General features: G+C 42.3%; 1 protein-coding gene across 1 annotated transcript in view; it reads right to left on the reverse strand.

Annotated features, from left to right (window-relative positions):
• CSMD1 (CUB and Sushi multiple domains 1) overlaps positions 1–16,700 on the reverse strand; it is a 1,628,138-nt gene that overhangs the window by 209,700 nt on the left and 1,401,738 nt on the right. Inside the window, exons 34-37 of the mRNA XM_061134533.1 lie at positions 14,588–14,791; positions 13,603–13,727; positions 12,888–12,984; positions 2,565–2,669 (exon numbers count right to left, since the gene is read on the reverse strand). Coding sequence (XP_060990516.1) covers positions 2,565–2,669; positions 12,888–12,984; positions 13,603–13,727; positions 14,588–14,791 — 531 coding nt within the window. The remainder of the gene's footprint in view (positions 1–2,564; positions 2,670–12,887; positions 12,985–13,602; positions 13,728–14,587; positions 14,792–16,700) is intronic.

The following is a 16,700-nucleotide window of genomic DNA, read 5'->3' on the forward strand; positions in this document are numbered from 1 at the left end:
AGTCGCTTCAGCTGTGTCCGACTCTGTGCGACCCCATAGACGGCAGCCCACCAGGCTCCCCTGTCCCTGGGATTCTCCAGGCAAGAACACTGGAGTGGGCTGCCTTTTCCTTCTCCAATGCATGAAAGTGAAAAGTGAAAGTATAGTCATTCATTCGTGTCTGACTCGTAGTGGCCCCATGGACTGCAGCCTACCAGGCTCCTCCGTCCATGGGATTTCCCAGGCAAGAGTACTGGAGTGGGGTGCCATTGCCTTCTCCGCGCTCAGTCATGATTGACTTTTAAAGACCCCATGGGCTGTTGCCCACCAGGCTCCTCTGTCCATGGGATTTCCCAGGCAAGAATACTGCGGTGAGTAGCCATGCCCTTCTCCAGGGGGCCTTCCTAACTCAAGTCTCCTGCACTGCAGGCAGATTCTTTACCATCTAAGGCAGAGAAGCCCTTTTAAAACCTAAGCATACCTCAAAAATGGAGTTGTTTTGAGGACAGTTGAATAAATAGTTGTAACATGGTTATGGCAGGACCAGGCACGGAGCTTGTTGCTGTTTTTACTCTTATTTCATGGGTATATATTTTAGTGAAAAATCTGAATTGAAAGGTGTGCAGACTGGAAATACACAATTTAAGGTAGATGTAAAAATATGTTAACGGATATATATGGCTAAGTCCCTTTACTGTCCACCTAAAACTATCACAGCTTTGCTAATCAGCTATATACTCCAGTTTAAAATGTAAAAAAAAAATGAAAAAGAAAGGGCCAGAGAGTAAAAAAAAACATGTTAGAAGGTTATGAATATTAGACAATTTTTGATAACTTACTTCAACAATCCTTACACTGTTTGGTGTTCACCTTATTAAGATTAACTCTACAAACACTTTGTATAATCCAAATTTTAAACTGACACAAAGAATCAGAACAGAGAAATAACTACCTCTTAAACACACAGAAGATAATGGCATGATCCTCAGAATACTATTAGTGTCCAAAAACAATGATTCGGTAAAGAAACTCACAGATGAAAACATAGCATTCTGTGTGGCCAAGTAAAAAAACAAATAGATTAAGTAATGAAACAAGGCCTTAGATCCTTGAACAAGATTAATTTCAGTAAGCAATATGTTCATCTTTCTTTTAATGAATTTAATTGGCTGAGAACAAAATGAAATGCAGGTGATTACTATTAATATATTGTTGGAGCTGAGGTCTGTGTGAGTCATGGATAATATTTCACGGTAACTGCAGACTAATTATTTCAGTAGCACCTCTTTCTATAAGGAGTGAATGAAGAGTCAGAAGCCACAAGATCACTTTGAGAGGAAGAGACGGGCACATTGATCAAATCTAATGCTGCTAAAAATATTAGTGAATTTATTGACACTATCATAAATAAGGTTTATAGTTTCCTATCTACAGATGTTCACCATATGTATCAAAGCAGTGATTTTTCCAGACATATTCTACATAAATAACATCCACAGTATCATTTTACACAGTCACTAATGCAATCCCGTTCAAATAAATTGGAATAAACTTGCATACAAATGCCGGTAGTAAGTAAGGAAATTCAACCGGAATGCAAAACAGCACTGTGGTTTGTGTCTGGTTCAGAATATTTATCATCAGCTGGAAATCTGGCCATTCAAATACATGCACGCATTTACATCGCAACAAACTGTTTATCTCAATTCAAAGGATCACTTATTAAAGCTTATCCATGTATTTGCTTATTTGCAACTGCTTATTAAACGAGATGAATATCAACATTAAGCATTTTTAGTGCTTGAAAACATGTCCTAAACTAAACTTCACTCTCATTGGAAATTCTGATTTTGCTTTTACAAGGTTTACCTGCATAATCAAACGCCAAAGTGGATTTGTGAATCTGACCTTTGTCACCCCATTTATCAGACTATTAACTCAGTCTCACATCCATTTTTTAAAAGGTTAACATCTCCTTTGCGTTACCTTCTTCCAATTAAAATGAGTAATACACAAATGTAGGCACTGAAGGGGCTGCTCTCTGCTGCTCTCATACTAACAGCCTCTGAGACTAGAAACAGAAAGAGCTTATGACCATAATCTATTTGGAAATTAATACTTCTACATTTTTGGATCCTTATCTGAGTATTTTCTACCACTCACAAGAAAAACTAGCAATATTACAAACGGGTATTTTGTACTATTTTTCTTTTTAACACAAACAGCCTGTAAGCAAAGCCAATGTTTTATCTAATTATTCCAGATCCTAACTTCTTCATTTCCCTATAAATTTGTCTTTCACAATATAATTATGTTATACAATATAATGTAATAAGATATAGCCCCAATAACAATATATTGTTATAGTATTGTGATATAATTATGTAACAAAATATTATATTAATATTTATGTAACAGCAATATAGTTCATAGAGATTGGTTTTGTAATACCCAACTACATGGAACTTCTAAACATAACTTTAGAACAAAATTTCACTGTGTAATAAGGGCAGGGATCCACTTCCTCTTTAAGAAAATCACTCAGCGTCACAGGGAAAGCCAGGTGCAGGGACAGGGGAGCTTACTTTTGTACTCCAGGTGGAAGCCAGCAGCGGCCACGCTGATGTCCGACTGGAAGTGCAGGTAGAGCTGGTTGGATGTGCTATTGAGCAGCGCTGGCACCGTGGTACCTGCGGGAAGGGATGCAGGCTGGGCTTTAATATCAGGGATGTGTTCGCTTCTCTCATTATAAAATCAGAAGAATATCACACTAAGTGCTGTAAGTCAGAGAAGGATATATGTGATATCACTTATATGTGCAATCTAAAGCATAATACAAATGAATCTAATTACAAAACAGAAACCAACTCACAGATACAGAGAATAGATTCAAGTTTCCCACAGTGGAAAGGGAGGCAGGGAGGGATAAATCAGGAGTTTGAGATTAGCAGATACACATTCACATACAAAACAAACAGACAACAATGATATACTGATATACTGTATAGCACAGGGAACTATATGCAGCAACTTATAATAACCTATGATAGAAAATAACCTGGAAATGTACACATATCTTGTACAGAATCACCTTGCTGTACACTGAAGCAAGCGCCACACTGTAAGTCAGTTATATTTCCACAAAAGAGAAAACCCTGAGGATACTTGTTTCGGTCTACAGATCCCCTTAGCTTGTCTGATTGTCACATATTTAACCCCAGTATTGGCTTTGATCATTACAGTTTGAGCTACTCTCTTTTTCCAGGCATGGTGAGAAGTTCCTTTTCTTTTTTTTACTTTGGGGTGGTTTCACTCCTTGCCTCCTGTACAATATTATGGACTCTGTCCATTGCTCTTCAGGCACGCTGTTTACAAGATCCAGTCCCTTGAATCTATTCATCATCTCCACTGCATAACATAGAGGATTTGATTTAAGCTATACCTGACTGGCCGAGTGGTTTTCACAACTTTCTTTAGTTTAAGTCTGAATTTAGATATGAGGAGCAGATGGTCTGAGCCACAGTCAGCTCCAGGTCCTGTTTTTGCTGACAGGTTCTCCACTTTCAGCTACAAAGAATGTAATCAATCTGATTTCAGTATTGACCATTTGGTGATGTCTATGTGTAAAGCTGTCTCCTGTGTTGTTGAAAAAGGGTGTTTGCTATGACCAGTGCATTCTTTTGGCAGAATTCTGTTAGCCCTTGCCCTGCTTCATTTTGTACCCTAAGGTCAAAAATGCCGGTTACTCCAGGTATCTCCTGACTTCCTACTTTTGCATTCTAATCCCCTATGATGAATGGAAAATCATTTTCTGGTATTAGTTTTAGGAGGTTTTCTAGGTCTTCATAAAAACTGATCAATTTCAGCTTCTTTGGCATCAGTGGTTGGGGCATAGACTTGGATTATTGTGATGTTGAATGGTTTGCCTTGGAAATGAACCAAGATCTTTCTGTCATTTTTAAAACTGTACCCAAGTATAGCATTTTGCACTCTTTTGTTGATTATGAGGACTATTCATTTCTTCTATGGGATTCTTGCCCACAGTAGTAGATATAATAGTCATCTGAATTAAATTCACCCATTTTCATCCATTTTACTTCACTGATTCCTAAGATGCCCATGTTTACTCTTGCCATCTCCTGCTTGACCATGTCCAATTTACCTTGATTCATGGTCCTAACATTCCAGGTTCCTATGCAATACTGTTGTTTACAGCATCAGATTTTGCTTTCATCACCAGACGGATCCACAACTGAGCATTGTTTCTGCTTTGACCTGGCTTCTTCATTCTTTCTGGAGCTGCTAGTAGATGTTCTCTGCTCTTCCCCCCTTCACCTTTTGACCTGGAGGCTCATCTTTCGGTGTCATATCTTTTCACCTTTTTATACAGTTCATGTGGTTCTCACAGCTAACATACTGGAGTGGTTTGCCATTCCCTCCTCCAGAGGCCTGTAATATTGTACAGGAGGCAGTGGATAAAACCATCCACCAAAAAAGAAATGCAAGAAGGCAAAGTGGTTGTCTGAGGTGGCTTTACAAACAGCAGAGGGAAGAAGATAGTGAAAGCAAGGGAGAAAGGGAAAGGTATACCCAACTAAATTCGGAGAATAACAAGGAGAGACAAGAAGGCCATCTTCAATGAACAATGCCAAAAAAAAAAAAAAAAAAAAAAAAGGAAAACAACAGAAAGGGTAAGATTAGAGATCTCTTCTAAAAAGTTGGAAATATCAAAGGAACATTTCATCCAAAGATGGGCACAATAAAGGACAGAAATAGTAAAGACCTAATAGAAGCAGAAGAGATCAAGAAGAGGTGGAAAGAATATACAGAAGAACTGTACAACAAAGATCTTAATGACCCGGATAACCATGATGGTGTTGTCTCTCATTCAGAGCCAGATACTTTGGAGTGTGAAGTGTGGGCCTTAGGAAGCACTGTTGCCAGTAAAGGTAGTGAAGGTGATGGAATCTCAGCAGAGTTATTTAAAATCCTAAAAGATGAATCTACAAAAGTGCTCCACTCAGTATGTCAGGAAATTTGGAGGACCCAGCAGTGGCCACAGGACTGGAAAAGGTCAAGCCTCATCCCAATTCCCAACAAGGGTAGTACTAAAGAATGTTCAAACCACCAGATAAATGCACTCACCTCCCATGCTATTAAGATTATGCTAAAAATCCTCCAAGCTAGGCATTCAGCATTATGTGAACCAAGAACTTCCACATGTTCCAGATGGGTTTAGAAAAGGTAGAAGAACCAGAGATCAAAATGCCAACATTTGCTATATCACAGAGAAAGCAAGGGAATTCCAAAAAAACATCTACCTCTGTTTCATTGACTACGCTAAAGCCTTTGTGTGGATCATAACAAACTTTGGAAAACTCTTGGAGAGGGAAATACCAGGCCATGTTATCTGTCTCCTGAGAAACCTGTATGCAGGTCAAAAAGCAACAGAACTGGACATGGAGCAATGGATTGGTTCAAAACTGGGTAAGGAGTGCATCAAGGCTGTGTATTGTCACCCAGCTTATTTAACTTAAATATAGAGTACATCATGTGAAATGCTGGACTAGATGAAGCACAAGCTGGAATCAAGATTGCAGGGAGAAATATAAAAACCCTCAGATAGTGGATGATACCACTCTAAAGGCAGAAATTGAAGAGGAACTAAACAGCCTCTTGATGCGGGTGAAGGAGGAAAGTGAAAAAGCCTGCTTAAAACTCAATATTAAAAAAAAAGAAAAAAACCACCTACGATCATGGTATCTAGTCCCATCACTTTATAGCAAATAGATAGGGAAAAGGTACAATCAATGACAAATTTCCTTTTCTTCGACTCTAAAATCACTGTAGATGGTGACTACAGCCATGAAATTAGAAGATGACTCCTTCTTGGCAGGAAGCTATGACAAACCTAAACAAGTGTTTTAAATAGCAAAGACAGCACCGTCAACAAAGTTCCCTATAGTCAAGGCTACAGTCTTTCCAGCAGTCATGTATAAATGTGAGAGCTAGACATAAAGAAGGAAGAGTGCTGAAGAATTGATGCTTTTGAACCGTGGTGTTGAAGACTCTTGAGAGTCCCGTGGACTGCAAGGAGATCAACCCAGTCAATCCTAAAGGAAACCAACCCTGAATATTCATTGGAAGGACTGATGCTGAAGCTGAAGCTGCAATACTTTGGCCACCTGATGTGAAGAGCCGATTCACTGGAAAAGACCCTGATGCTGGAAAAGATTGAAGGCAGGATGGGAAGGGGACAAGAGAAGACGAGATGGTTGGATGGCATCACTGACTCAGTGGACATGAGTTTGAGCGAAGTCCAGGAGATGGTGAAGGACAGGGAAGCCTGGTGTGCTGCACTCCATGGGGTCAAGACAGACACGACTGAGAAACTGAACAAGCAGCAGCAGCTCCATATTTTGTCTGCCCTCCTCAGACAGATGCGGCATGTCTTCACTGTATCAGTGAAGACACACACATTCTTATGCTTTACCATGCATCTGATCATTCATATTGCTTTTTTTTAATCAATGTAGCCATTTGCTTTTTTTTTTCTGACTTGCCATGAACAAAGAAGGATAAAGCCTCAACATGCAAGTCATATCGAAATTGGGGTAACAGATTGTAGATCTGATGTAATATGTTATTCAGAAGAGGCTGCTTTTGACCATATATTCTCTTCTTTATCCCTGTGTGATTCATACTGAATAATGTTCACTCTGAAATCTGCAAGTGATTTCAATGAAACATACATGGAAAAGAAGATGCAGGTTTATTTTACATAATGCTTCCTTTAATGAAAATGTTCTAGCCTGCATTGTAGCAACCGACAAGGAGGGAAACTTAGAGATGCTCAGGACGAGGGTGAAAACAGAGCCGTGGAGCTGCCAGGACCTGAGGAAAAGGAGACGTCCTCCAGCCAGACGTTTAGAACACATTACCAGGATGCATTATAATATGGGGAAGCAATAAGCTGGCCCAAGTCCCTTGTTACCCTAGGGGTGCATGCTTGATATTCTACTGTATCCAAGTCATTTTCTGAATAAATACACATTTCCTATGTGTGAAGGAGCCATCCCTCAGGATAAAACTCCTCCTCATGGTGCAGGCAAATTCATGGATGATGATGACGCTAATGTATAAATATTATACATTATTGACATGCATAGTATAAATACTATTTTGAATAACAAAACAAGGAAATAAGCTGGTAATTATCCAAGACAGATGAACAATGTTGCAAGGGCAAGATTCCCAGTTACCCTTCTTTCTCTACTCAAACAGTTCTATGACCCTCCAACAGGTGTAAGCAAACCAATGACTCCAGGTAAGGACTGGATCCTAAAAACAGATTAAGGATGTCTCATTAACCTTGGATTAGCATGTAGTCTTTCAGAAACTCTTCGGGTTTATAAGAGTTCACTCTCAGTTTGACAATGTGTTGGGACTAGTCATGTGTATACTGGCTGGGTCTTGGGCTAATCAGGATACAGTGTGTTACCTGACTGCTTTGGGAGAACAGGGATAAACAGAAGACAAAAGAAAACACCAGGTACACCCCCCTAATGATTTTGTGTGTGCACACGCATGTGTGTGCCCACAGGTGTGTACACGCTTTGGAAGACAGATTTCCCACTTGAGATCTGGGGCCAGTGCCTCAAACCAATTTCCCTGAATATGGAGGTAGGGTTGTCAGTGGAAGGGGAGGTCTTTTCAGACCTGAACTGTGAGTATACCATTCACTTTGAGACACTGTGAGTGTTTGCTGAATGATAAACAGAAAATGACTGTAGATTTAACCCCTTTGTTACTCAAACTTGGTTTGATGGGTGAAGATAGATCGATAGATAGACAGACAGACTTTTAAGAAACTGAGTCATGGAGAGGGAAAACAAAAGCCTATCCCTATGGTCAGCAGAAACATTTAAAGAGATCATGCTTTGAAACTAATTAATAGTTAACAGTGCAGATGGGGGAATCCTGCAAGGTGGGGTGACCTTGCCTGTTTCAGAAAGTCTTCTGTCTGAGGATCACCTTTTCCCCTTGTGGGCTGTACCAGAAGCAGCGTGCTGTCTGCTCAGCAGCACGCAGGGTGCACCCGTGAGTGTGGGGATGGACTTGTGAGGAGGAAAGGGGGCCTGAAGGTCAGGGTGCTGCCTGCACCAGCTTGCTGGGCCAGCTCGACCTACCCCCACATCAAGACAAGAAGGAAACACCCAACAGAAACTCTGGTTTAATTCACTTTTGTTCAAATCGTGTGATGCTTGCTGTTCTCTCATTCATGTTTTATTTCTGTATATTTTGGGTGATGCCTACAGAAAGTACAAAGTTAATGTAATGTCATTATGATGATCTAACTAATCCAGAAAGTAAGTTCTGGTTACAGCATTTGTATAACTTTCTTCCTGGTTTTACCTATGATTTCAGATAATCAGTGTATTTAATCGCCTCCAGCCCCTAATCATTTCCACATGTACATTCTCAACATACACCTCTGACTATTTGTCTTTCCTAACTATGTTGCAGCGGAATCAGAAAACTCACTTCCACTGCTGACTGAGCCATAACACAGTCCTGTTACTGAAAACATTTGAAGATGTTCCAATTCTGTGAAATCAAAAAAACAGTCCATCCCTTATATGAGTCATACACGCAATGTGTGTATAAAAGGGCCATGTGGATCATCACAGCCCCTCTAAACATTACTATTAATTGCAGCAAGTATATTTATGAATGACGGTCCTGTCTGTACTTCTGAATGTAATCATTTGTTTTCCTAAAAAGATGCTAGGTCTTGATGCCCCAGGCGCATATGCGATGTGTGCCTGCCCTGGCCACTGCCTGCCCCTGCAGCGGCGTCCACAAGGGACTCTGCTCAGAACGGACTGGCAGAAGAAGTGTATTCCCCTGATTCAAAAAGTAGCTGAGGGGTTTTTGAGAAAACTGTTGCCACAGGCGGAATACTTTTGATGGCACTGCTTCACTGTCCTAGATAGACCTGCACGTGCGGGAAGCTGAGCGAATGTGCTCCAGGCCCTGCAGACGCTGCTCCAGCCACTGGTATTCACTCTCCCTTAATCCTGCTTGTCAGTAACAGATTGGTACGACTTTTGCTCTAACATGTCCATTTATAATTTATCACCTGTCTACTTCCAAAAATGATTTCAAATAGCTTACAATATAAGTCCTACATACACACGGCTATCCAGACAGAAAATCAAAAACCTGAATTTATTCAAGAAGTCAGTCAATCGTTTTTCTGGAAATGTGTACCTCTACCAACTATTCATTCTTCCTTGCTTTTAGTCAACAACTCACTTTTAAAATGGGTTCAAATTCTCCTTTTTAAGTATTTTGAAATTATCACAGGAACAAAAATGTGTAAACATGTATTACGTTTTAAAATATATTCAGATTTGATGGCTGATGTGTCATTTCTTCCATATAAACTTTATAAAATACTCTTTTTGAAATATTTTAAGTAGTTTTTAACTTAAAATTGCAAATATGGTACAAAAAACTCCCATATACCCACTATCTTGCCATATATTACAGAATAATGATATCTATCTCTGTCCACATACAGATATGTGTGTGAAGTGGTCTCTAGCCACAATACAGATATGTGTAAAGTTATTTTATTCTAAACCCTTTGGCTTCCTTTGTAAGTTCACTTGGTAAAGAATACACCTGAAATGCAGGAGACCACCTGTAATGCAGGATACTGGGTTTGCTCCCTGGGTCTGGAAAACCTCCTGGAAAAGGGAATGACAACCCAAACCCAAGGACAGAGGAGCCTGGCAGGCTACAGTCCATGGAGTCGCTAAGAGTCAGACACAACTGAGCGACTAAACCCTTTGTGAGCAAGTTGCAGACATTGTGACACATTTCTTATAAAAATTTAGTGTGCATTTCTTAAAACAGAGCAGATATATATTAAAAAAAAACAAAACAAAAACTAACAGAGGCTGCAGGACCATATATCCTACAGAAATCACTGGAATTTCAACAATCTGCCAATAACAGCTTTTCCATCAGAAGGACTCCATCTATGATTGTGTCCCTTTAGTTTTGTGACGCATTTTTTTTGTCTGTAAGACTTTCTTAGTCTTTCTTTCCCTTTCATGAACTCAATACTTTTGAAAGATACAAGTCACTTTTTGTGTAGAATATATTTCAAAATCAATTTTTATTTTAGAAAAGTAGAATTTAAATCTTTTTTTAAAATTATAGTATATAAAACTTAATAAAAACTGCTTATGTGTATTATTTTTCTTTAATGTTTTATAAGTTAATCAAATGCACACTACAAAGAACTTTTCTGTAATTGTTTATGTAGGAGATTTTCATGCTTTTAGTATTATACATTAATATATTATTTATATATTTAAGCTGAGACTACACTCAGACATAAATTCAGAAAATGAGATTACAAAAGATTGGGAGTAGTTAAAAAACAAAACATACAGGGCTGGTGTGCAGTAACAAATCATTTGCTTTCCCTGCCGTAAGGCTTGGTGCAGGCAAACTTGAAAATGAGTTCTCCAAAAAAAGATGAACACGTTTTGAAAAACAAATGTTTTTTTAAAGCAACATAACCTCCGAAGAGAATGTCTGATGTTCTTCATGACTAAATTCAGGTGGTGATACATTTTTGGCAAAAATATCAAAATATGATGCTGTATTCTCCCATTGTTGTTCAGTCATTAAATCATGTTCTACTCTCTGTGACCCCATGAACTACGGCACGCCAGGTTCCCTTGTCCTTCACTGTCTCCTGGAGTTTGCTCAAACTTATGTCCCTTGAGTTACTCATCTTCTGGTGTCATATGTTTTTGCCTTTTCACACTAGGATTCTCCAGTTCATAGGATTCTCCAGGCAAGAATACTGGAGCGGGCTCCTCCAGAGGACCACATTTTGCCAGAAATCTTCACTATGACTGGTTCATTGTGGGTGGCCCAGCAGAGCATGGCTCATAGCTACTTTGAGTTATGCGAGCCCCTTCGCCACAAGGCTGTGATTCACGAAGAGGGTATTCTCCCAAGGTCACTGTGTTTGTCCGCTCTCAGAGGTGTGAGGGAGTTGACTCAGAGGCTTCCAGAATCTACTTCAGGGCATTTCCTCCAAAACTCAACTTTAGTGACATCATGCTGGATGTTTGAAATCAGCCCTGGTGGAGAAGGGCTTACTGGCTTCCCAGGTTGTGCTAGCGATAAAGAACCAGGCTCTAATGCAGGAGATGTAAGAGATGCAGGTTTGATCCCTGGGTCTGGAAGATTCCCTGGAAAAGGACATGGCAACCCACTCTAGTATTCTTGCCTAGGAAATGCCATGGACAGACTGAAAAGACTTAGTGTCCGTGCATGGGAGAATTTACACCATGGCAACTGCAGTTCTAAGTCACATCATGCCTTTCTGTTCCTCTGCTTATTTCGAGAGCAGGCTTATCAGTATACCAGTGCATACCTTGTCCTGTTACTGTAAATCTTGACATGACTGTCTTAGGAAGGTGGTGTCTGCCAGGCTTCTCACTGTGAATGACTTCTTTCCTCCTTTGCAGCGAGTGCGTGAGGACAAGGTGAGGAGGTGCACGGAGACTGTGGCTGTCTGTCCTCATCAAACTCACATGCTACCTTCAGCCTCCACTGACCTCCCCATGTGGACATGTATGTCCTAACGGCCACCAGTGGCAGCTGTGATTCCATCTCCTTCCCATTTGTTAGTTTAGATTTATTATAGTTTGGGAAGGCTTTCTCTATTATTCCTTACACTCATGCATGTGTCTGTGTATATCAGCATGGATCCACATATTTCTATTTTGTACAAAACGGCTCATCATGCATGTTTTCTCTCCCAGAGCTTCAGAGTCAGGGGTTCTCCAAGAAGTACTAGTGCCTTTAAGGGAGAATGGGACTTCAAGTAATTTTAGAAACGCAAAATTGGGTACTAGGTGGGTAACTCCTTGCTGAGGGGTTATTGTTTTACACCTCACAGGATACAGAGGTGGGAAATACGTACACACACAGACACACACACACACACACACACACACACACATACTTCTATGTCTATAGCTATACAGTTGTACATAGGGCTTCCCAAGTGGCTCGGGGGTAAAGAACTTGCCTGCGAATGCAGGAGAGGTGGGTTCGATCCCTGGATTGGGAAGATCCCCTGGAGAAGGAAATGGCCGCCCAGTCCAGAATTCTTGCTTGGGAAATTCCATGGACAGAGGAGCCTGGAAGGCTACAGTCCATGCGGTTGCAAAGACTTGGACATGACGTAGTGACTGGACAGGCATGCACAGCTATACGTATGAAGACCATGAGTTCACACCAGGGTGTCTAGTTCAAATCTATCACAAGCAGCTCCTTGCCAGCATTCAGGTCCCTGTGTATCCAGCTCCCCGCCCAGTCACAAGAAACCCTGTCCCCATCCTCTGTATCTATGTCTGTTCTCAGGGTCCACGTCTGCTCCCAGCCTTCCATCTGCATCCCCGGCCACCTTGCTCCCCGGCCTCAGCGCTTGGTCCCCAACTGCATCAAATGCTTCTAATGAGCGCAAAAGAAAAGGAAGTCACCCACCTCAAAGTTCACTGTCCAAACCACCCCCACACAAAACTGACTTCAGTGAAGACACCCCGTTGCGTCCACAGGGTAATAACCCACATTCTCCCCAGCTTCAGAGCCCACCCCAGTGATCATCCATCAGCCTCCTGCTTGCGGGGGACGGCGCTTTTCCCTTCACTCTGGGGTCTGGTGCTCTCCTTCCAAGCCTCCCAACACTAGAGAAACTTGTTAGCACAGAGAAGAGTCTCCCAGGGAAAGGTCGGCGCTGAGTGCTCTCCTGCAGTCCGTCATGGTGGGATGACTCGGATTCACAGACACTCGGGGACGGGGTCACCTACCTGAAAAGCTCCCCAGCCTTGGCGCACTTGCGTCACCACCGTCGTAAATCTCCAGAGAGTCCCAGTTCTGCTCCGTGGCAAAGCTGATCACTTGAATCTACCAAACAAGTCAATATTTGTCCTTCACAGTCTGTTTTCAGACTGAAAACAGAATGGAAACGTATACGTAGTGTATATGTAAAACAGTTAGCCAATGGGGATTTGCTATATGACTCAGGGAACTCAAACCGGGGCTTTGTAACTATCCAGAAGGGTGGGTGGGTGGGAGGTGGGAGTGAGGTTCAAGAGGAAGGGGGCGCATGTATACCGACAGCAGATTCATGTTGATCTGTGCCACAAGCCAGCACAATATTGTAAAGCAATTATCCTCCGATTAAAAATAAATCAATAAAATTAGACTAGTCCAACAGGGTTTTCAAGACATTAAAAATATACATGTTAGAGAAAGGCAAAACCAAAGAAATTAAGCCATGGAAACGACATCCACAAAATTTCCACAAATGGCACTTTTGATAGATTTTATTCTAAAAGTCTATCACTTTAATTTCAAATGTAGACACATGATTAGAAACACTTGGTAGGGATGGTAAGAAAAGAGAAACAGGTTACGGCTTGTATATTTAGAATAACCAATACAAAAAGAGGGAGAGAAAGAAGGGAGAAGCCCGTGGGCAGAGCTCTGCTTCTTAGGAGCCTCTGGGCTTTGTGAACATACCTGGATTCCTGACCCCTCTGTAACAATGATCTTCCATATGCAGTTTAAGTTGTTGCCATAGGGTTCAGGGTAGCCGGGGGATAAAATGGTACCTCTCCGCTGAGTGAAATTGCCACTGCAGGGGACTGAAAGCCAAACCCACAATTAGGATAAATAAAGTACAGTGAAGAACACTGATTCTGTACTCACTGCTCCTTCACTGTGTGATCAGCTATTAAGAGATGTCTTACATGGACTATGACACTTTAAAAGGCACTTGTAGCCAAGGTCAGACTTAGTCTGTTTTCTTTTAAATGATCAATACCATAGATTATCATCTGCTATGCTGCTAAGTCTTAGACACTGTACCCAACAACAGCATCTCTGAAGTGAATTCTGTTTAGAGTAATTGCTCTACTACAAGTTAAGAAGCTCTGTGGTTTTCTCTTCTATATGCAGACAGGCAGCTCCAACTGATACTAATGGGATTTGTGAGCAAATCCAGAGAGAAGAGACGCTTAAAAGGCACAAATGAATTCAAGTGCTAATCATGATTGCCCTGGAGGTCCTTACACAAAATGAAGCAAATAAACTATCACCACAAAGTCTTTGTTATTTGGGATGCATTAACCTACTATTTTTCAGATCTTCATCAGCACCAATTTATTAAAAGGGCATTACACAAGTCATGTAACAAATCAACATTATAATGATTTTCCCTACAAATGAAATTATGTTGTATACCCATGGCTTGTGATGGCATACTTAATAAGTATCAAAAAGGAAATCACGTTTCATACTTGTTAATCTGATGCCTTGTTTCATGAAACACAGTAATTTTTAGGATTTGGCTGCTACTCAATTATTTCTGATAAAATAATTTTCCCTTTAAACAGGTCTGGAGCAAGAGTCCGCTTACGTGGACTAAAGAGAGCTTGTTAGTACCTCTGTGACCTGGGACTGCGGACCCCATGCTGGTGGTCACACCGTGGGGACACACACTTACCCACACAGCTGGGGACCGTGTCATTCCACTGGGCCAGGGCGCTGGGAACAGACTGGCAGCGGATGGCTGCGGAGCCCTGAAGCAGGTAGCCCGGGTTACACTCGAAGCGGACGATGGACCCCGCCGAGAACTCGGAACCGATTCTCCTCCCGTACCTGGGCTCGGGGACAGAGCTGCACTGGGTGTCACTGGTCCTCGGGACAGCTAGAAGCAAGACACACAGCACAACCATCTGGGTCTGCAGCACAAAGCCATGGCATCTCCTTGGAAACAGATCTAAGATGAGTCCAGAGAGAGTTTCTGCTGATGCGGAAATTAATAATGTCTTTTGCAGTCTCTATGAGGAATGGCTCAGAGAGCACCTACTCATCTACATGCCTCCTCAAATCAACCCTGAGGACCACCTCAGATTCCCATCACAGACGGGGAAAACATGGCACATGGAGAATCGGCGCTTTATGAGGACAGAGTGATATTCAGGCATTGAACTTAACTAAGTACTCAGATTATTGTGCTGGTGATAATGAGATGACTAAGAACTTGCACTTATCCTCAAGGACCTCAGACTCCAGTGAGAAGAGCTGCTATATAAAGGATTACTTATAATGTGGCCGTGGTGATTAAAAAGCAAAATTAAAAACAGAACTACCACACGACCCAGCAATTCTACTTCTGAGTGTTTATCTGAAGGAAATGGAATCCCTCCCCTGGAGAGACATCTGCACCGCCATTACGTAAGGGTATTATTTGCAACAGCCAACTTAAGGAAACAACCTCATGTCCACCAATGAATGAATAATGTCGTATATACACACAATAGAATATTATTCAGCTCTCTGAAAAGGAAGGAAATTGTGCTACTTGCAACAACATGGGCGGACCCATAGGACATTAGGGAAGTGGAACAAGTCTGTTGCAGAAGGACAAATGCTGCACGGTCCCATGGATCGGAAGCAATTACGAGACAAGCTTAGAGGAGCAGAGAGCAGCCGGTGGTTGCCGGGAGGTGGCGGGGAGGGGTAGGGGAGGCAGAGTCACCATTCAACGGCAGTCATTCAAGACTCCCAAGTTCTACCGATCAGATCGGCTGACAAAGCTGTGGACAGTTAATGATGCTGTGTTGCGTGAGTGCTAAGTTGTGTCTGACCCTTCGCTACCCCATGGACTGCAGCCCACCAGGTTCCCCTATTCATGGGATTCTCCAGGCAAGAATACTGGAATGGGTTTCCATGCCCTCCTCCAGGGGATCGTCCCAACCCAGGGGTCAAACCCGCATCTCTCACGTCTCCTGCATTGACAGGCAGATTCTTTACCCCTGTGGCACCTGGGAAGCCCCAAGGACACTGAACCATGCACTGCGAACTTTACAAAATGCTAACTGCTCATCTTAAACAATGATTGGAAGCATAACATGAGAGGGTAAATCTCATGTTACCATAATAAAATTAAGAAAAGAGAAAAAAAAAAGAACATACCATAAGTAACATACATACAGTTACAGGATTCATCCTGTTAGGAAAGACTTGGGAGGAAGAAGAGGACAGTGGGAGTGGCTGAGGGCAGAGCCAACCTTCTCCTTCTCCTTCCCAGGGTCTTCCCCCTGGACCAGCAGTTCTCCAAGGTGGGAGGCAGGGAGCGGGGAGCCGTTTGGGGCTGGAGGGGGCACTGACCCTTCCCCAGTGTCTAATATTACAACTGTGTATTTGTAAATGAAAAGAACAGATTACACAGCAAAGAGCAAAGCTTGGCAGTACACTCTAGCTGGCGGGACATCACTTGCTGAAGGAGTGGGAAACACGAGGAGCGGCCCTGACCCTGACACCTGGCCGCTGGCTCCCTGAGAGCTGGTTCCACTGCAGACCACACCCAGTCTTGGAGGCCACTGTATGTTTGTGATCACAGGCACTGCTGGGAGCACTGCTCGAGCCACACAAAGACCCCAAATCCCCTCCCCAGACTCACAGGTCTGCCACCTCTACTGATCCCGGTCAGCCCTGCTCCATCCCTCCCACGTCCACGTACAGATGAAGATGCCCCCTGACAGCGCTGAGCCCACGGCAGCACCTTCAGGCCCACCACATGGGCCGGCCTCCTGTGGCCACCCCCAGCTCTC

Source organism: Dama dama, chromosome 32, assembly GCF_033118175.1.
Source record: "Dama dama isolate Ldn47 chromosome 32, ASM3311817v1, whole genome shotgun sequence".
Classification (NCBI taxonomy): Eukaryota; Metazoa; Chordata; class Mammalia; order Artiodactyla; family Cervidae; genus Dama; species Dama dama.